A 22,156-nucleotide genomic window follows, 5' to 3' on the forward strand; every position below is an offset into this window, starting at 1 on the left:
GGGCGCGAGCCACCCGCTCGGGATGCTGGGGCGCTAGCCACTCGCTCAGGATGCCGGAGCACGAACCACTCGCTCGGGATGACATGGCATGGCACTGCTATTGACAATGGGTGCTCAACAAGCACTCCAATTAAATGGTTGATAAGGAATGGCTGGCCAGTCTGTGGCTGCGTACCATATGGGGTTTAACTTGAAAGCCAGTCTTCACCGTGCACGTAGCAGTTGAAGAAATAAAATGAATTCATTCAAATAATGACATTGTCCACAAAAGAGTTTCTGTTTAATGAAGAACAACCCTGGAGACATTGCAAAGTTTAATCGCCTATGAAATAAACATCGCAGATAATCTGCCACATTGCCTGCTCATCTGTGCACGTCACGTGGTACATCGGTTCGTGGTGCACGCAAATGTTATAACTGTATTTTAAAACGTCCATTTTCCACCAGATTTGCTTTGATTTCCTGTAGAGTACCTCACAAAACCTCCAAAAATAGACACAGATCTGGCAGACGCTGTGAATAAGCAGCCCCTCTGGGGGACAGGGCGCAATGTGAAGCAATGAATGCATTAAATCTTACTCGCAGAGTGCCTGCCCGACGGGTGGTCTTGTTCCAAACATGCAACACGTTCTTCTGCGCATATCTTTATTTGGGCAGTGTATAGGCAAGTGACAGCTCCATATAAGGGGGAAAAAAAACAAAAACCCGGGTTACGTTCATGAAGCAAAAACATACCTAATGCTTATAATTCAAAACGCCTCACTACACTGGAAAACATGGACAGAAATACTGTACTGTAAATGGTGGGGACTTGTAATACCCTCCCGCTCTTGGAGGGCCGCATCCCTCCCCCTTACCCCCCTCCACCCACTCAAGACCACCGGCAAAGATAAAACACACCTACACATTAGTCAGAGTCGTGCTGATGCTCTGTCGCAAGTCTGGATGTAATTGGCCAGAACTGTAGGAGGAGTAGTACGACAAACAAACAAACAAACAAACAAACACTGGTCCGTGAATAATTATAGTCAGGATAGCTTCATGAAGCTGGTTAATTTTGGCTCATTTCTAAATGTTTTGTTCATTCAATACAATTCTCCAAACAGAAGAAAATATAAGTTTAATGCTTTGGAAATTTCACATTTTCTTGTGTATCTGTGGAAAAGGAGGGAACATAGCTATCGGCTTAGTTAAAAAAGTCGTTATTTCTTTAAATTATCAGATTTCACAACAGATATTGTCCTAAACCTGTTGACACTTATTTAGTCTGGACGATATCTGATCATCAAAACAGAAATAATATTTCGATTATATACTTTAATTAGATTGTGGAAAGTCATATCATATAATGCATGAAATCACGCCAAGCTCCTACTTTGAAAACTATTGTACTTACAAAAGCGATGTATTCAGAATTTTGTAGCTATGATGAACAGGCATGTTTTTCGATAGTATGACTGAGGAAAGTGGAAAAAAAAACTTGATCGAAAACAAATTGTTGCGGCCTGTGCCAAGTGAAGGTATGGTTGAACAGGCCAAAAAGCATGGTGCCTTCAGACCCCAGCGAGGTTACCCAGGAAACGCCTTCAGACCCTAGAGAGCGAGGTGGCCGTGGATGCACCTGATAAGGGATATAATTAAATAATGCCATTAATTATCTTCAAAAGGTGTGTTTTAATTATCCCAAACACACAATTTTCACTCTTGCACTTCCTTGAAGTTCCCTTAGAAGGCATGCAAAGTTTCAGGCTGCTCGGTTTCATGGTTTTGGAGTTATGGAGGACACAAACACACACACACACACACTTATAATGTGTAAGCACACACACACACACACACACACACACACACACACACACACACACACACACACACACACACACACACACACACACACACACGGTGGCCTGAAAGTCACTTTACCCCTTCCTGGTGAAGCATTGTTCTTGAACTCTTTTAATATTCAGGTTTTATTGCACAGTATTTACAATAATTAATTTGTCATTGTATCTGAATGTGCTCCATCATTCTTCTGAGTCAGTGTTTCCGCATACCATAGCGGGCGAGGGCAGAGGGGAAGGGACGGAGGGAAGTGCAAGAAATTTATCATGGGTAAAGTAACTTTCGGGCCACCCTGTATATTGTTGCGAATTCGCACCCCGCCAGCGTGCGAACGACCGCGTGTAACCAATAGCGGCCGCTTCGCCCACCGAACGTGCAATTCAGTCGTGACCCTCTCGGAACAACGCCGGGAGCTAGTCATGGGTGGGGGTTTAACCTCACCACAACTCGGTCCGCATTCTACCCACGCGAAATAGGGTCTGATCGCCGAATGGTCGATTTACCTAAGCACCCGCGCGGATAGCGTACTGAGGAGTTGTACCACGCCACAGGTCGACTCCGGACACGAACCGCTTAAGCGGCTCGTTCCGTGATACAGGGATAACCGAGCGGAGTTATCGTCGACCTTGACAGTTCAGATTATTTACCGGGCGTTTTAAACCCACTACCAATCCCTTATGTGATGCAAGATGGAGATTCAATAAAAGGAAAAGACGAAGCAAAACGGGGAACAATCGGACAAGCACATTTATTCCGCGCCACACGGCAGCACGGAAGACACGTATATTACTGTCAAGCAAGAAAACACAATAAAAGCAAGCGAAGAGACACACGCAGATCTACAACTGAATAATGCAATTCACACGGCAACACTTATAACAGTTCTACTTCACCAGACTGGCGCCACACACACACACACACACACACACACACACACACACACACACACACACACACACACACACACACACACACACACCCACACACACACACACACACACACACACACACACACACGTTTACACAGAACCCAAAAGAAATGGAAGTCGCGACTTCCCTTAGCGCGTCGTCCAGCCCTTGGCGACCGTAACTCCGAGTCCCACCAGCGTGGTCCACTGGGCTCGTTCCTCATGCCTGCACGTGTCGTCCGCCCGACAGGGACGAACGAACAGAACCTCCGACCAGGCACAATCACCACAACTCTCGACAATTCCCCTTCAGGGACAAGGGAACGACGTTTCGTCGACCTTCACGCCCACGCCTTTTGTAGGGTGGGGCTCCGCCCTTCGCTCCGCCCCATTTCTGGCTCCACCTCCCTTCTGGAAGCTTCCCAAAAAGGGGCGTGCCCTCCCGTTCCCCCCTCCCCGCGCCGTGCGGGGGACGAGGAAAGTCAGTTTTGGCTCGGGGCCAGGGAATTATTCCCCAAAAATCAGGCCCCCACCTTTTTCACCTTTGACCTCTGGCCCAAATCACACCTCCCCCATGCCAAAGCGTGGGAAAAGCAGGAGGGAAAATCCGGCGGGAGATTTTTTTGGTGGGAGATGCCCCTTTGCACCCTTGTTGCTGCTGCCACTCCGCTCCTTTCATCCGTCCCGCGGAGATCATGACCGCACGGTGCATGTTGAATGGCGAGTGGCGAAGATGTGGTAGCGTAGTTGTGGAAGGTGGCGTCGTGGTGTGAATGGCGTGATTGTTGGCGTCGTGTCGTGAATGGCGTGATCGTTGAGATGTTGGTTGTGGCGATGTTCGTTGTTGTTCTTGCACCAAAATAACGACAGCAAAGAAAAACGCCTAACTGAAGAATCGCAGCCCGAATGGATCACATATATTCCCTCTACACAACGGGTTTGGGCTAACTACTCATGAACTTATCGATATATCTCACCTGAGGACCCTTTATGGTGTAATGCGAATTTCCACAGCCGTAACAATATATACACATACGTACAGAGAATTGCCTTATTTAATACGAGGAGGGCTACTCGGCATTGCTTGGTGCTGTCCTAAACCTGTTGGCATAGCAGGATATTATTACTTCTGTGTTTGTGTACTCTGTATATATTTGAATGTGATTAACAAACAGAAGGACCTTCAGCCTAGTTTTGCGACCACTTTGGTTGTTGTACAAGCACGATTGACCTTGAGTGGTGCCCTCTCTTTCAAAGGTATCTGTTCCTAGGTAGGTGTTTGTTTGTTGTTTTGTTTTTGTTTATTCATTTTGTGTTTTGAGAAGTTGAAGATTCCGTTTTCTCTGCAGCATCAAGACACCATGTCTGGAGAACTAGCCTCTGACATCAACATCAAAGAGCCTCGGTGGGACCAGAGTACGTTCGTGGGACGGGCCAAGCACTTCTTCACCGTCACGGACCCTCGCAACGTCCTGCTATCCAACTCCCAGCTCGAAAATGCGAGCAAGATTGTCCAAACGTACAGGTGTAGTACGACGTGCCGTGGCTTGTTGACCAGATATTTGTTGGAGATGTTCTGCATTACTTTGTATGTTATATCAGCATTGTTAACTCGAGAGCCGGTGCTATTTTCACTAGGCTGGGCCAAGTTCCCTCAGGACTCACAGAGGATCAATTATGGAAAGCCAAATATATATACGACTCTGCATTCCACCCAGACACCGGTGAGAAAATGTTTGTCATCGGTCGCATGTCAGCACAAGTTCCTATGAACATGACGATCACAGGCTGCATGATGACCTTTTACAGGTGAGAAACCACTCAGCTCATTGATGCATATTACATTTGTGTGCAGTTAAAAAGCTTATTTTGCCACCCACCTAAAACCATTGTACCTGGGGTGTGTTCTGTTAGCAAGCGGCTTACTATCGCCTTGCAAGCCAGTCATTCTGTGTCGACCACTTTGCAAGCCGCTCGGCAAACGTCGCAAGCGATTAAGAGAGATGTTTCGTTACATTGTCAAAAATGGCCGCCGTGGTCAGATTCAAACATACGACAACCAATGAAATGTGAAGAGGCGTATAAATATATACCCTGTTATGTGTACTTATAATATGATTATAACGTGCATTTCATACTTTAATTTTTATTCTACTTTTCATCCGAATTCTTCGAGATCTACAAACATGTAAAACCCCTCCCTCCCCCTCTCCCCAAAATACACAATGGCAGGGGCTGCTCCTTCTGACTCCCCATTTATTTATCTTACACAAGGATACACAAGGAAACTAGATGCAGGACGAGGCCATTCGGCCCATCATGCCTGCACCACTTCAACACCACACCAAATATATCCGTTAAAATGATGCAATTTCATTGCGGAAATAGGGGGGTTAATGGGGATGAGATAATGTGGCATGCCCAGGAATATCCCAGGGGAAATATCCCATGCCCAGAGGAAATTAAATCATTTTAATTATTTAAATAAAAAACAAAAAAGCAATTTAAAAAAAAAAAAAACTTTTTCTTTTAGTGTTTTGTTTCACTTTCTTGTGGGAGAGTAGGCGAAGGTTGTTCTTGAGTAAGACCACATAAGACCCCTTGACGAGACCCCCACCAACAGCAATCCATACACATGCAAGGAATCACCCATCAATGCTCAAACTACCCACAAGTCCTGCAAACATCCCTATACCGCTCTGTCTCCATAACTCCCAGGTACCTATCTCATTATAATTTAAACTTAACTACTTTTTCTGCTGCCACGACCTTTCCACGGAGACCATTCCATGCATTAACTACTCTCTGAGTAAAAGACCTCTGCCTTGCTACCATCTTAATGCTCCTCTTCTTTACTCTCAGGCAATGGCCTCTGGTCCTATCACTGTCTACTTTGTTGAATAAAATTCATCTACACTTATTTTATCTCTCCCTTTCATTATCTTAAACATCTCAATCATATCTCCTTGTAACCGCCTCCTTTGTAGTGAATAAAGCCCTGTCTCATTCAGCCGCTCCTCATAGCTGAGTCTAGCTAGGCCAATAATCAATCTAGTAGCCCTGCGCTGAACCCTCTCTGTGGCATCTATGTCCTTCCTAAGATGTGGCCCTCACTAAATTCCTGTACAATGTTAACACCACCTCTTTTGATTTATCATTGATCCCCCTCTGAATACAACCTAAAACCCTATTTGCTCTACCCGTAGCTGCCTGGCACTGTGCTGCCTGCTTACCTCCCATATCTATTACCACCCCCAGATACTTCTCCTGTGTGACACACTCCAAAATTACCCCTTACATCCTGTAATCTATTTTCATTGTTCTTTCCCATCCCCAACACCTTACACTTGCTCAGGTTAAATTACATCTGCTAATCTTTTGCCCAATCTATACAAGTATCAATACTTTCCTGTATCTGATCACTACCCCTCTGATATCCACCTCACCTCAAAGCTTTGTCATCTGCAAATTTGGAAAGCTTACTCTTTACCCCACTATCCAAATCGTTGATGCAAATAATGAAGAGTAATGGTCCGAGTACTGATCCCTGAAGTACTTACATCCTCCCACTCACCAGCCACTCTTTGCTTCCCATCACTAAGCCAGTTTACAATCCACTTAGCTACCTGACCAGCCACTCCACAAGCCCTCACTTTGGCTAACAACCTCTGATGTGGTACCTTATCAAATGCCTTCTTAAAGTCTAGATACACTGTCCACTGCCTTTCCCTCATCCACCCAATCAGACACTGCTTCATAGAACGCTAAAAGATTTGGTAGACAAGAACTACCTTTGGTAAACCCATGCTGACTTCTTTTAATTAGTTTGTATTTATTTAAATGGTTCATCATCTGGTCCTTAATTAATGTCTCCAACACCTTCCCCCAAACTGAAGTCAAACTAACAGGTCTATAGTTTCCCAATTCTTCTCTGGATCCTTTCTTAAATCATGTTATTACATTTGCTACTCTCCAATCCTCCGGTACCTGTCCTGACTCCAGGGATCTATTGAAAATATTGAATAACATCTCGCTTACCTGCTCAGCCACCTCCATCAATACCCTCGGATGCATATTATCTGGACCCGGAGCCTTATCTTCTCTTAGATTACCGAACTGTTCCTTTACTTCTTCCACTCCAACCTGGATCTTCTGTAAAAGCCCTTCCTCACCTCCTCGATAGATACTCTCAGCTATTGGCAATTCTCCTCACTGACTGTTCTTGTGTAAAAGTTGAAGTAAAATACCTGTTTAATAAGCCTGCCATCTCACTTTCGTCTCTCACCACTCTCCTGATGCTATTCCTCAATGGGCCCACACTGGTCCGAATCTGTTATTTTCTCCTGATATACTTAAAGAAAGCCTTGTTATTATGTTTAATATTCTTAGCCATGTCCTTCTCATACTCTCTTTTGGCTTGTCAAGTTATTTTCTTCACTTGCTTTTTCTCCAATAGTGATATCAATCTAACTCCAATCCTGTTATTTTAAACCTCATAAATACCTTCATAGCGTTCCTTATCTCACTGCTAAACTACCCTAGTCTCTTTCTGTTTCTAGTTTTACACCTCATTGGAATGTACTTGCTCTGCATTCTACAGATTTGGTCCTTGAAAATTTCCCATTTCTCTGATGCTGATTGTCCTGTTGTTAGAGTCTCCCAATCTACATCACTCAATTCTCTCTTCATACCTTCAAAGTTTGCCTTCCTGAAATCTAATTGCCTTCCGCTACTATCTTGAACTCGAACCCTTAACCAAATCTTTGCACACACAAAGTTATGGTTACTTGCTCTGAAATGCTCCCTGACCTCCACCTCCTCCACCACATTGAGATTGTGACTTAAAAGGAGGTCTAACACTGCACTCCCCCTCATGGGCTTATCTACAAACTGGGTTAAAAAACAATCCTGGACTAAAATTAGGAAATCCTCATCTGCTCTGCCCTTTCTTTCCTTGTTCCTCCACCCAATCTATCCCTAGGCAAGTTAAAATCCTCCATAATCAATACTCTTCCCTTACCACATGCCCTTTTGAATTCTTCATGTACTCCCCCTTCCTCCTCTTCCTTCCCACCCGGAGCCCTATAAAAGCATCCTACCAGTATCTACTGTTATTACAATCTCTAATCTCTACCCACACAGAATCCTCAACATTTATTCCTTCCTTAATGTCACCCCTTTCTCTTGATGCAATGCTCTCCTTTATGCCTGGTGTTGGCTTAATGGTTAGGCCTCAGTCACATTTGCTCTACAGCGAGGATAAGGTGGCCGTACGCCCTCTGAATTGACAGAAACGTGCGACGGCCGCAGAGAAACTGAGGTGGCCTCAGGGTGGCCCTACGCCGTTTGGCTATATTTTACAGGCCGTAGGGTCGCCGTGGAATGAAATCGCGGAGTTATAACTTTTTTTTTCATTTCTACGCTCGCCGTAGCAATTAGACAAGACAAGCTATGACGTAGATGTGTTCCACGTCGACCGTACATAGGGCGTGCGGTGGGCTTCCGTTTTCCGTGCCGCTGCCGGAAGCTCTTCTCAATGAAAAATGAATTTTCCCAACCCCTAAAAAATTACGGCGGCCGCACTATTTCCACGGTCGCCGTACGGTGGCCTTGCGGTCTGTGTGACTACATGTGGGCAACGCAAGGTCGACGCACGGTTCCCCTATGCCCGCCGTACACCTACGTACGGCCTCCATGGCAGTCTGCATTGACCATGCGTCCACCGTGCGCTACCGCTAGAGATCGGAGTATAGTTGTTTGCCTATACACAGTGGTGCCCCCAGAATCCGAATTTAATTCGTTCCTGGAGGCTGTTCAGATTGCAAAAAGTTCGGATTCAAAAAATATTTTCCCAATAAGAAATAATGGAAAGTGAATTAATCCGTTCATGGACCCAAAGAAAACCCACTTTCAAGACACTTTAAACTGAAATTCCCCATGTTTAAGGTAAAATAGGATGAGTAAATGACCTTCGGTGGCGGTGTATTGTATGTAAACTGGTACAATCGCCACATCCAAAGGCCCACACAGGCTCGAGCTCCGGCCTGGGTTTCGATCACTCGCGCACTCTGCGAGAGCGCTGCCCCCAGGGCAGCTCATCAATCATGATGCCCCCAGAACCACAATCACTCATCAAATGCATCGGGCTGACGTAATCATGGCTATTAAAAATTACAACCGGTTTTGCTGTGAAATTCAATCCTGGCCTGACAGTCCGTCACACCACGTGATCGGATTGCTTTTTTTGTTAATAATTAAAACACAAGATGATTTAAAAAAAAAAAATGAAGGTGAAAACACGAGGTAAGGCATGTCACATTTGGCTCGGCGCCCGGAGGGTCTACAAAATGTACGGACACCAGCAATTATAAAGCGGCCGCAGTATTTCCACGGTCACACAATGCAGCAGTCACACATGTTTTTATTTTTCGGGTAGCCGCACGGCGTGTTTATAAATTGTGGAGACCGAAAACGTGGGGGTGCCGTAATTTTTGGGGGGTTGGGAAAATGCATTTTTCATTAAGAAGAGGTTACGGCAGCCGCACGGAAAACGCAAGCCCACCGTACGCCCTACGTACGGTCGACGTGGAACACATCTACGTCATAGCTTGGCTTTGTCGAATTTCTACGGCGAGTGTAGAAATGAAAAAAATTATAACTCCGCAGTTATAATTCCACGGCACCCCTACGGCCTGTAAACTATAGCCAAACGGCATAGGGCCACCCTAAGGCCACCTCAGTTTCTCTGCGACCGCCACACATTTCTGTCAATTCTGAGGGCGTACGGCCGCCTTATCCTCGCCGTAGAGCAAATGTGACTGAGGACTTCCACCGACGAACTGAATGAACAAAGCGCGAAGATGCGGGTCGAACAGGTGAGGGAGGCACGTGAACAAACATGAACGCTACGTTTTGTTCGGTTTTTTAAAATGTATTGGGTTTTTAGGGCCAAACTTTCTCGAAAAAATTGTTCGGATTCCAATTTGTTCAAACAGCTTGGCCGTTCGGATTCTGGGGGACCACGGTATATTTTAGTTATAGTATATTCAGTTATATATACTGGTATATTTTTATTTCAGTAAAAAAGACTAGTATATATACCCACTCGTTACCGTCAGTCTGGCCGCACGTTCGCCTTAGGCCCCCCTGCGCTCGCCTTGCGGGCACCTTGAGGTCTCCTTGCGTCTGCCTTGAAAATTATATTGTCGCCGCAGGGACGCCCTAAGGTCACTGTGCGACATCAAATCAAACACCGTACGGCACCCCCACGTTTTCGGTCTCCACAATTTATAAACACGCCGTGCGGCTACCCGAAAAATAAAAACATATGTGACTGCTACATTGTGTGACCGTGGAAATACTGCAGCCGCCGTAAAATTGCAAGTGGCCGCAGATTTTGGAGACCCCACGGCTGCCGTGGCAAATGTGACCTTGGCCTTAGGGTGGTGGGCATGCGATCCTAGGATCCTTAGTTCACGTCCCACTTGGCTGTTGAATTAATACCAGGTGGGGTGGACTCTGCCTGTCATCCTTTCGAGGTCGGCAAAATGAGTGCCAGCTTGCTGGTATACTGTGTCAGAGTGGTGAGCTGTCCAAGATTGTGTCCAATAGCCAAGGAGACTTCGAAGGCAGCACCAACACTCTGCACAGAGTGTGGTCCCAATGGATGGATGGAATGCTGTCCTTTACCCAGATTGCTACTCCTCCTCTGATTCTCTCCTTCATATCACACCGACACACCTTGTAGCCTTCTGTTCCTGTCCTCCAGTTTTATATCGCATATTTAGCAGATGGCCAATCTTTCTTTCCCTCTTCTTTGTACCCTGTGGCCGCTACCAACACAATATATTCGTTCGGGGAAGTTGTTACAAGAGGATTGAATAAAACTGAAAATGACGCCAGGAACAGCTTTTGCTCGAGTACCACAATGGCATTGTTTACATGGAGACTGCCATGTTGTCAAGCGGTGCCAAGTGCTTCGTTCCGTTCAGGAGTGCTTGCACGAGTCCGTTGAATCACACAAGCCACTCGGCAAACGATAGCAAGCTGTTTGCTAACGGAACACATTCCAAGTCTACTGGTCCGTTGCTACTTATCGTAGTGCTATGTTGATCCGAGCCATGTCCATCTGATAAGCAACACACAGGCTCTAAGCAGTGCTGTACTTTCACACCATTAATATTGCCCACAGGTCTACCCCAGCAGTTCTCTTCTGGCAATGGATAAACCAGTCGTTCAACGCTGTCGTGAACTACACCAACCGCAGTGGAGATGCTCCAATTACCGTAAAGTATGACTCATGTTCGTTTTGACCTGAAAACGTTCCAGATTCTTCCAGCAAATGCTTTGAGATCTCTGCTAGATTTGTAATCAGACATGGGTTGATGGAGCACCAATGACGTCATGATCTGCATGAATAAAATTGTTAAAATGGCATTTTAAAGACAGAGTTGGATTTCTCAGACTTGAAACTATTTGATTTGTACAGAACTGGCAGATGAATTGATGCAAAAAGCAACAGCATGATTTATTTAAAAACAAGTTTGGTTATGATCGCCGAAGCTATAAGAAAGTCCTGTCTCACTTTGCAGCCAGCTTGGCACGGCCTACGTGTGTGCAACCACTGGTGCGGTAATTACGGCACTCGGTCTAAACTCGCTTACCAAGGTATGAAATTGTTTCTTGCACACAATTATTTCCTTTTATTCTGTCGTTTAGATTATTTCCTCTGTCGCTTAGACATATGATGAAATAACTTTAATAGAAGTAAAGTTAAATTTTTCATTATTCATCGATCAAACAGTGCACTTGTGTTATGCAGAGTTCTTGATGAGCATTTGTTCAATCTATCCATGTCAAGGTGGGCTCACACCCTCCAACTTTCACCCAATTTGATGTACGACAGACACCCGGTCCCTTCGCGAGCACTGGGAAGTTCTCTCCCGGACCCTCGCATTGGGGGGTTTGTACCCTGGGGATCCTAGGAATGACCAACACGTATGAAAAATTTGGTAGAGATTGGCCGAGCCCTGCTTTTTTCAATTATTTTCAGACATACACGCACACATACACACATATGTACAAACAGTGCCTTCAGAAAGTATTCACACTCTCGTTCAAAATTAAACTTTGTGGTATGGTGGGTTGCTTTAGAACCACGAACGCCACTCAGTTAACCATGAGTTCCAGTGTCCACCGTCTAATTATGCCGTTTAACTAGAGGTCACGTGGTTTCCTGAACGGGGAGCGTGCCCTCGGCAAAGCACCAATCTTATCTTGATTTGAACTTAATTAGGATAGCCTAGTGGTTAACCGCTGGTGCGTGCCGACTAATTATTGATCAATTTGTGTGGTAATTACCTCCCAGTCTATCTAGGTTCAGACAATGCTGGATCAATAGAAGGAAAGGACAAGCACAGACAGGTTGGAACATCAACAAAGGAATTTAGTAATAAAGAAAATAAATAAATAAAAATCAATAAAAATAATCGTAAGCAAATAAATAATTATCAATCAGGCACTGAGAAAAAAAGGGACAAAGGGCAAATGCTTATCTCTATGCCTTACTTAACAATTAAACACAGACAAGGGTACCCAGCAGATCATTCAGCGGGGAAGAGAAATCGTCTCGCTCACCAAATAGAAGTCGTACATCAAATAAAAACGTCTGAAATGTGTGAGCGTGCCTTATCCGTTGCCAGCGCTCAGCCTTGCTGTGCACCCACTCGTAAACAGGCTTGAACGCCAATCGACGTCACCGCCAATAATCAGGTACGTCAATCGCAGGTCTCGACAGGAAGGAGCATTAACGATCCGAGTGTCACCCACCACCAGGAGCCACCAGGAGCCACAACCGACGGACAGCTGTGAGGTGCTGAGGCTGTCACTAACTCACTGGTGCCGACTGACTGGAAAAGCCATCTGACTGACTGGTAAAGTCATCTGACTGACTGGACTCCGACTGACTGGTAGAGCCATCTGACTGGACTCTGACTGACTGGTAAAGCTGTCTAACTGATACCGACTCGCTGACACCAACTGACTCACAAATTGACTCGTCAACTGACCTGCCAAGAACGGACCTCTCGTCCTCTTTTTATAGGCGGCCCGTCTGGGCGGGCGCAGACTCCAGCAAAATCCACCCCGCCCCCTTTGAAAATCATTGCCGTGACAACCTGCCTGTCCTGCGATCACTCCTAGCCCACAACGCCATGCCTGTGGTGCTGGACGAACGGCAAAAAGCAGCCATTTGTCAGAATTACCGAGCGAAACCGTGAAGCGCTCATAAAACGCCAACAATCATCACCTCCATGTTCAGCCCGATACGAAAAAGAGCAAGTTAGCATCCAGAGAGCTGCTGAACGCGGTGTCAAACGTCGATGGAAAAAGGTGGGTGTCGATCCTCTGTTGGGCTAACGGCTATCTCACGTGTGTGAATGTGTCTGTCATAAAGAGAAAAAGGAGCTTTCCATAAGAGCGGGAATCTATTCTTTACCCTTCTCAACGCATGACATTTAGAATCCCACCAGACATGGGGATAGGTCTATCCTGGAAATGCATTGAGGGAAATAACTGTCTGAGGACCTGGATTTGTATGCATTCGTCAGATCGGATTCTGAAATCTGTAACATTACATACAGATACATACAAAGATACACACACTGTAAATATACATACAGAGAATCGTCTTGGTTAATATCGGAGGATGAAATGCCGGTTTGTTTTTGTCATGTCAGACAAAGTTAGCTTGTGTACTCCATCTCCTAATAAGTCATCTACCACATGTCATCATGGAAAAGAAATCATGTTTTGTCTCGTTACTCATTACAACATTCCCGTGCCTTGAGATAATAGGTAAAGAGTGCAGGACATAGTGTTCAGGGTGGGTTGAGGAATCTTTGTTAAGCCTGCCAACATATGCAGGTTTTTTATGTACAGTCAAGGTTGGACACAACCACCAGTGTGTGTGTGTGTGTGTGTGTGTGTGTGTGTGTGTGTGTGTGTGTGTGTGTGTGTGTGTGTGTGTGTGTGTGTGTGTGTGTGTGTGTGTGTGTGTGTGAGTGTGATGACGTTGGCCGGTGTATGCCCACCTGATGCTTTTGATGCATCATATCTGAAATGCACCTTTTGAACTTTTTGTACTTCAAGATCGTCATTGTTTCTGTTTATTTACACAGAGTTTTTTTTTCAGTTCTCTGTTGCTTTTCCCTTCATGTATTTGCAGCATGTAACACCACTCATTGGACGCTTCGTACCCTTTGCCGCAGTTGCAGCAGCTAACTGTATAAATATCCCATTCATGAGACAAAGGTAGGTCTTTCTGCTGTCGACCTAGCCCCATCTCAAGAAACAGGCTGCCAGATGAGTTGTTGCCTCCCCCTCCCCCACCATTATCTTATTGGTGCTCTGACGAAAAGTGAATGCCTGACATGTCAGCTTCTCCTTGCTTACTATGGTGGTTGGTGTATTTCAATCCAATTTGTTGATTCTATTGTTCTAGCTGGCCATCCATGCATAATAACACGAGACTTCACAGTTAAAACTAGTTTTCCATTCATTTTCCCAAGAGGTTGCTGAAGCCCGAAAGCATTATTGATGCATCTACGACAAATATTGTATATTGGGATGCTCAATCATTTGAAAGTATGCAAGAATAATTTTCTAAGTGAAACATGCTTTCATTCGATGCCTTGCCCTAGGCTGGCAGGATGGCCTACAGGTATGCACACTCGCCTCTAAGTTTGAATCCCGACCCACATATATATATATATATATATATATATATATATATATATATATATATATATATATATATATATATATATATATATATATATCTCTTCTTCTTCTTCTTTCGGCTGCTCCCGTTAGGGGTCGCCACAGCGGATCATCCGTATGATCCGCATAGTGATTTGGCACATGTTTTACGCCGGATGCCCTTCCTGACACAACCCTGGTCGCCTCTTACGACACAGGGATAAGGTACACCTATTTTAACCGGGGTATACACCGGCCCAGTACAATGGTACTCACTTCGCCGACCTCGGAAGGATGACAGGCTGAGTCAACCCCCTGGTGTATTAATTCAGTGGCCCAACGGGGCTTGAACTCAGGACCTTTTGGATCCCAAGCCGCTGCCCGAACCACTGCGCCAACACACCAGGCTATATATATATATATATATATATATATATATATATATATATATATATATATTTATATATATATATATATATATATATATATATATATATATATATATATATATATATATATATATATATATATATATATATATACTGCCATCATGGCGATTCACTGCCAGGGTGCGAGGCATCAATATGTGGTGCCGTCCCTTGGATGGACATTAAACTGGACATCCCGTGTGCTGGCATTCATCAGTGGACCTTAAAGATCCCACGTTATTCCTTTGAGAAGAAGAGGCGAGCTATCCCTGGTACCCTAAACAAATTACTAATTCCTGCCTGTGCTGCAGGTTGCAAGTGGTCTGATCTTCTTGGAGTTCCCTTGACACCAAAAATACATGCTTACTATCTTAGTGGCATTTAATTTTTTGTTGTTGTTGTATACATTGTCGAGGCTCATATAAGAGCTAAAAGTAAACTTCTGCACAGTAAACAAATTGACTAAGTGGTTCATATGTTTCATGTGAAAGGCCTTCAGATACGAAGGGTAACCCAGGTGATACTTTGTAGCATGTAATGCATCATGAGTGCCCATCAAAAGTAAGTTCATGTGTTGGTCTAATTTGTGTGATATACATGGGATATGCACGGTTGAGCATCACCAAGTGTGCCTCGCTTCACAGGGAGTTGAAACACGGTATCCCTGTGTTTGACGATCATGGAAAACGACTCGGAGAATCTGAGAAAGCGGCGCAACAGGCCATTGGCCAAGTGATCGTTTCCAGGATCGGCATGGCAGCACCTGGCATGGGTAGGCCTCAATTTAACCATTTCCCACCTCAAAGTCCTTTTCAGACAACATGATACTTTCTGTTCAACATATACATTCTTCGATGGTCCAAATTTTTTTTTGTTTTAATTTGTTTCCTTTTTTTTTGTATTATTTGTGGAGTGAAATATTTTTTCTCTCTATGTTAAAGTTGTCGCATGGTTACAGATTGTTTTTGTTTTTTTACGTTCAGAAGAGTGATATCTACAATTAAGTAAACCGTAACGATGTAGTCTGGAGTCACGTCTCGGTTATTTGGAAACTGATGCATGTTCACATCTTTAGATTATCCGGTAAGCGACCAGTTCATGTCGGTGAGATGGCAGAGCACAAATGCATGACTTCCTGCTCCTTGATTGCAAGGTGTATGGAGTGAGGAACCATATGGCATTGGAAAAACATTTGGAACTTGGATGCCATCTTCATAGTTGATAGCTTCAGGATGGCTTTGCTCTGTGACCTTTAATTTGGATCTGAAATATTTGCATGCAAGCTGCTCCTTTTAGTCCAGAAGCCAAGACCCAATTTTTCACTTTTTGGGACCATTTTGAGGGGCAAATGTTGATGTTTTATATCATCCTATGACATCTGTAGATGACAAAATACCATGGCCATTGTTAGAGTGGCAGCTAATTGTTAAAAACTGGGTCAATTCCAAATGGCATTCAAAAATGCAATCTTTTTTGAAAAATAGTTCGCTGAGCCACAAGTCATAGTTTCCGCTTGTGTTTTTGGATATTTGGCATAATATTTGATCTGAGGTAGTAAAGTATCTCCTGGGTTGTGTTCCCAGATCATGTTCGATGAACCAGTTCAAGAGTGGTGACCAAAGAATGACGATTGTAGAGAGACAAAAATGGATCCCATTTTCACCATTATTTGCACATTTTTTTATTTTTACGATTTATTGGAAATAGAGTATAGCACTGCCTGTGGCTTACACCGTGACATATCAAAAAGATGTTCATGCAAGCCCACATATCCACGTTTAGAATTCAATTATATATTCATCAAGTCATGACCACACAAATCGGTTCAATTCACGAATGTGTAATCTTTTATTGTGTGTGTGTGTGTGTGTGTGTGTGTGTGTGTGTGTGTGTGTGTGTGTGTGTGTGTGTGTGTGTGTGTGTGTGTGTGTGTGTGTGTGTGTGTCCTCAATAAGTCCAAATCCATGAAATCCTAGTGGCCCCCAACTTTGCATGCATACAAAGGAAACTCCAAGGAAGTACATGAATGAAAACTTGGTGTTTTGGGTTAATTAAAACACCCCCTTGAGAGATAATTAACGGCTTACCTTCATGAAAGGCTTATCCTTGGTCAGCCCAACTTCACCTCACAGGGGTCTTAACGGACATTTGGATTCGGCCTACTCAAAAAGCCTTGCCTTGGAAACACGATCTACTCTCTCAGACTAATGAAAGGATATAATCAGGTTAAAAATAAAGGTTTGGAAGGAAAAATAAATTAGAGGATTAGAATGAGTAAAGTGAAGTAAAAATTCAAGAGAGAATTCAAAAATGTTTTCAGTTGGCAACAAAGCAATGAATCCCCACATCACGGAAGGATGGCCGAGAGGTACGCACACTCGCTTGAAGCTGTCGAGCCTGAGTTTGAATCCCGACCCAGCTATAAACAGTCATCCCGGTGTTTCACAGGCAGGGTTATTCATCAATGTGCGTGCTTTCCCTCAGATAGACGTTAAACTGGGCGTTACATCTGCTGGAATAAGTTGGAGGTTTAAGATCGCTTTGCGGTATCCTTCGTGAAGAGTAGGTGAGTTATTCCCGGCTTCCTGGCCAAATTCCAAATTCCTGCTCTAACCTACAGAGGCATCAGCAGCACCGCCCCACCCTCAGACAATGATGCTACTCACATCTTTGTGCTGCACAGGAAAAAAAGATGACCAGAACTCGATGTGTCGTATTTTCTTATAATAATATTATTTTAATTAATTCACTCTTTGAAAATTTCCCACTAATTTTTTTTTTTCTTTGAGGAACACATTCCCCATTTAATACATTCAGTCAATGGGATTTGGAAATTCGATTTAATCGATGTCTTCCAGGAATGCATCTACGATGTAAAGAGGTGTAGGTGTGTGTGTCAGTCAATGTCTCCTCCATAACTCCAAAACCACAAAACCTAGCAGCCAGTACCTTTGCATGCATACTAAGGTTTCCATGTACGTGACAAGTTTGTCGGTTATCTCAGTCATCAAGATTACACGGGGTGCCGGAAACAGATCAGCCCTAATAAATGCAAACAAACTGCAATTCTCGAGTATCCCGCTCAACATCTGTGTACTCTTGGTCCACACCTTCAAAGGGAACTCTGGGTCTTATGTAGTCTCGAGTGTAACGTGTTATATGATAGTTTGCCTCAGCATCAACCAACTCATGAGATGTAAGAGCTTTTAGATTGTTAATTTGTCAGCTTCATATTGATCTGAAAGTGTTCAAAAAGAATCAAAAACCAATAAACCAATAACATCAGCTTGTGCGCTTACCAGAACAATCTCGCAAAAGATCAGTCGACTTGATGTACTTCTGTCGCCATCTTTGATTGTATCATCTCACATAGATTAAAAACAACAACAATGAAGGTTATTTTATTACTGATATAGAACATAGATTCCAAATTTCAATACATTTGGTAAAAAAAAAAAACAACTTTGCATGAGGATCGATTCCTAACGATATATCCATCATGCAGGAATAACGCTTATTGCAGGGCAACATCTTGGATTTACCTACTTTCCGCCACTAACTTGCCAATTTGATATTGCCAGTAAATTTTTGTTTTTTCCCATAATCTACACACATAAAGGATCTACACACACTACACACATTGTTTCTGCTTCCATCAAACCGACGTAAATTGGAGGACTTCCTTGTAGAAGAACGGTGCCATGTTCCTGCAGAACAGTTCCAGTCCCTTGTTGACTCCATGTCATGTCATATCCATGCCGTCTTAGATGCACATGCTGGCCCAACACCCGACTAAGTGACATTCTGTTGGCATTTCCATTTTTTTTTCTCCACTACCTGTAGAAAATTGTCAGGTTTTGAATTGAGAAAAATTTGTTGCATGAGAACAAAATGCTTTCAGAAAATTTTATTCTTTGTTTTTATCTCAGAGATTCTCTGACTGAGTGAATAGGCAATTGTAATGAAGATGCAGCTCACGCCCATAGACTACACCGAACACGGGGATGTAATGAGTGTTTTTTTTTTTTTCAAACAAAATTCATGAAAGACAAATGAGTCGCACGGTAAATAAGGATCTTTCTTTCGGAATGTTTAATTTGCTGTTTAATCAAAAGAGATTTCTCAATAACACATCTCCACTTTGTCTTGCAGCCATTCCACCATTCATCATGAATGCTTTAGACAAGAGGGCCTTCATGAAGGTTGGTGTTCAGATGGGGGAAATATTCTCGAAATTTGATTCTTGCATCCCAGTGTTGCTTTTGATGATAAATATGGCATTAGATAAAGCCCATCTGATCATTGTGCAGGGTGTTTCAAAAGTCCAGAATCATAGGAAATATTGTGGGCGCACGTGTGCAATTCACTGCGACAGTCTTATAGGCCCCAATTTTTATGAAGAGAATGTTACAGGTGCGAACTCTCTCGTTGTGTTGGAAGATTTTTGGTTCCTTATTTGGATCATATTCCAATTCAGCAGGTTGAGGAAAGTGGTCTTTCAACAAGATGGAGCTGCACCTCAATGTTCTGCAATTGCGCAAATTTTTTTTGAGATGAGACGATGCCTTTGAGGTGGATAAGATGTCGTGGACCAATTATAATGGCCCCCAGGTAGTCCCGATTTAACGTCACGACGTTTTTCTCTGGGGACACGTCTTGGAATCAGTGGTTCACACCACATGTGCTAAAATGGTAACACAAGCTCCCAAACAAATATGATAAAATTGATGTGTCGATGTTAAACGTTCAAAGTAACCTACATACAAGAATCGATATGTGTATCCATGTCAGGAGCTTGCAGTTTGAGCAATTATTATAATGATACAATTGTAGAATAAATATCCCTATGATTCTGCACTTTATAAACACTCCATGTAATGTTTGTTTGGAGGAATATTAATGGAGGTAAGAAGGGTGGTAATTACCTTTAATTGTGCAGAGACTCCTTCAACATGTAGCAAGGACTTTGTAAATTGATCGGGATTGCCCCCCTCTTCCCCTTCCTTTATCAAGAGATCTCGCGACACGACGTGGTCAGTTGTTTGTAGCATCTGCAAATCAGGTATCCATGTTTTGAGTACAAGTTACTCATTGTTCTGTTACTTCTGAATGCAGAGGTACCCGTGGCTTGGAGCTCCCATTCAAGTGGGAATCGTCGGACTTTGGTACGTTCAATTCAATTCAATTCCTGTTTATTCAATTGAAACAGACATGACAAAAGTACGAAGACTTTAAGATCAAGTTTACAAATAAAATAAAATAAATTACAAAGATATGCTATTAATATAAAACACACTTGACAAGTTAAAAAAAAACAAAAAAAAAAACACTTGAATGAAATGATTACATGTAAATTAATACCATTCAAAGAAATACTGTCCAGTTTAATTTCTAACAGATGGCCGAGAGGTTTTTATCCACTTGAACTAAGTCGATGTTGAAAAAGAAAACTGCAAAATGTTAATCTCGCAACTAACTGATTACAAGCCTTAATCACACCACAATGATAACTTTCGTTTTCATTGCACATTAACTGTGTACAATTTGCTGTTCTTTGTGGATGTGTATGTACGTGTGTGCGTGCGCACGTGCAATATTCTGATTTCTTTGATTGTTGATGTTGCTGACAGTGTGGTTTGGTGCTAATTTCCAATGTAAACAATTTGAAAACTTTTCCGATATTTATTAGTATTAAAAATTTACACTTATCAATGTCCCACTTTTTCTTTCTCGATTCCAACAAGCATTTGTGATTCGTGTAAAACCTTCCTGAAAAAAATCCAGGTTTGGAGGATATCAGGATTTTTGGTTTCAGGTTTTTGTTGTTTTTTTTTGTGGTGAAATGATGTACCTTTGGGATGGCAGGATGGCCGAGAGGTACACACCCTCACCACTAAGCTATCTGGCCTGGGTTTGAATCCCGACCCAGCTATGAATTGTCATCCTAGTGTTTCACATGCTGGGTGATAAATTCATCAGTGTGTGTGTGTGTGTGTGCGCCGTCCCCCTCGGATGGACATTAAACAGGTGTCCTCTCTGCCAGAATTCGTTGGTGAATGTTTAAGATGCCACGGTGTCTTTCGCGACGAGGAGGCAAGCTATCGCCAGCACCGTAAACAAATTACAAATCCCTGCTATAACTATTGTTGGGCAGGCAATGGCAAACCACCCAATATAACACTTACTCAGCAAGCTGCTTCGACAACATTGACGTTCTGTAAATAGGAGGGTACATCAGATTTTACATATATATACACACACATATACATATATACATATATACATACATGCACCCTTGGTGAAGTGTCTTAATCTTGTATTGATTTTCCTGTTGAAGTAATTTTTCTCCCTCTCCCTCTCCCTCTCCCTCTGTACAGCTTGGTCTTTGCAACACCTCTCTGCTGTGCTCTGTTCCCCCAAAAGAGGTATGGTATCATGCACAGTTAAATGCTTGAACATCTATATACAGTAATGAGTTTCATCCATTTTTGTGATGACATTGCTTGTCTTTCCCTCTCAAACACCCTTTTCACACTATTTTGAAACCGATGTGTTTTTCGATGTTTTTGGCACTACCTATATCGTTGGCAGTTTCACTACATGGTACAGAGCTAAGTGCACTTATCACCAAGCTGTCTCGTGTGGATTCGATGCCTGACCGGACTATAAACTGCCAGATTGGTGGTTCGCATGCAGGGAGTTGCATCACTAAGTGTGCTGTCCCTCCGGTGGACGTTAACCTGGGTGTCCAGTGTGCTAGCATTAGCTGGTGGATGTTAAATATCCCTTTGAGTTACAGATGTTACTGGCCATGAAAAGGGGGTCTCCGTAGGGTTCTGGGACAGCAGTTGTTATCGTTGGTGAACATACTCTCACCAGAAAACAAGTGAATGAGCTCATGCGGTGAAAAGCAAGATTATTATTTATTTATTTATTGCATGACGGTGTTCCTTTGCACAAGGTTATGTCGGTGCACGGGTTGTCGGCAAAACGCAAGGCCACCGGGACCTTTAACCCATGGATAAATCTGCCACGAAACCCAGGAATATGGCCATTGGTACAATGGCATTGAGGATATTCAAAATCATTTGCCAAACTCGAAACACCTGCTACCTTCGTACCAGCCTGAGGGGGAGGAAAGTGGGGGAATAGTGGGGGATATGACAAATAGTGTCATGGCTAATAATCGCCCGTCTGCAGCAGGGATCAGTAAACCACTTG

The 22,156-nt window shown here is 43.4% G+C and overlaps 2 protein-coding genes across 3 annotated transcripts in view; one reads left to right on the forward strand and one right to left on the reverse strand.

Annotated features, from left to right (window-relative positions):
* The window catches only part of SFXN1 (sideroflexin 1), a 30,098-nt gene that overhangs the window by 6,412 nt on the left and 1,530 nt on the right, over positions 1-22,156 (forward strand). The window contains exons 2-10 of the mRNA XM_085849243.1: positions 4,100-4,275; positions 4,389-4,559; positions 10,942-11,040; positions 11,342-11,417; positions 13,975-14,060; positions 15,580-15,707; positions 19,088-19,137; positions 20,051-20,100; positions 21,313-21,360. Of these exons, the coding sequence (XP_085705369.1) occupies positions 4,112-4,275; positions 4,389-4,559; positions 10,942-11,040; positions 11,342-11,417; positions 13,975-14,060; positions 15,580-15,707; positions 19,088-19,137; positions 20,051-20,100; positions 21,313-21,360 (872 nt within the window). The 5' untranslated portion in view covers positions 4,100-4,111. The remainder of the gene's footprint in view (positions 1-4,099; positions 4,276-4,388; positions 4,560-10,941; positions 11,041-11,341; positions 11,418-13,974; positions 14,061-15,579; positions 15,708-19,087; positions 19,138-20,050; positions 20,101-21,312; positions 21,361-22,156) is intronic.
* The window catches only part of TMEM129 (transmembrane protein 129, E3 ubiquitin ligase), a 62,754-nt gene continuing 59,516 nt past the window's right edge, over positions 18,919-22,156 (reverse strand). The window contains exon 8 of one of the 2 annotated variants that reach the window (XR_015050175.1): positions 18,919-19,986. The gene's annotated coding sequence lies outside the window, so the exon portion shown is untranslated. Of the gene's footprint in view, positions 20,124-22,156 lie in introns of both variants that reach the window. The other variant, XR_015050174.1, reaches the window with a different exon arrangement.

Source organism: Eptatretus burgeri, chromosome 12 (assembly GCF_056783735.1).
Source record: "Eptatretus burgeri isolate ZD-2024b chromosome 12, Ebu_testis_v1, whole genome shotgun sequence".
Classification (NCBI taxonomy): Eukaryota; Metazoa; Chordata; class Myxini; order Myxiniformes; family Myxinidae; genus Eptatretus; species Eptatretus burgeri.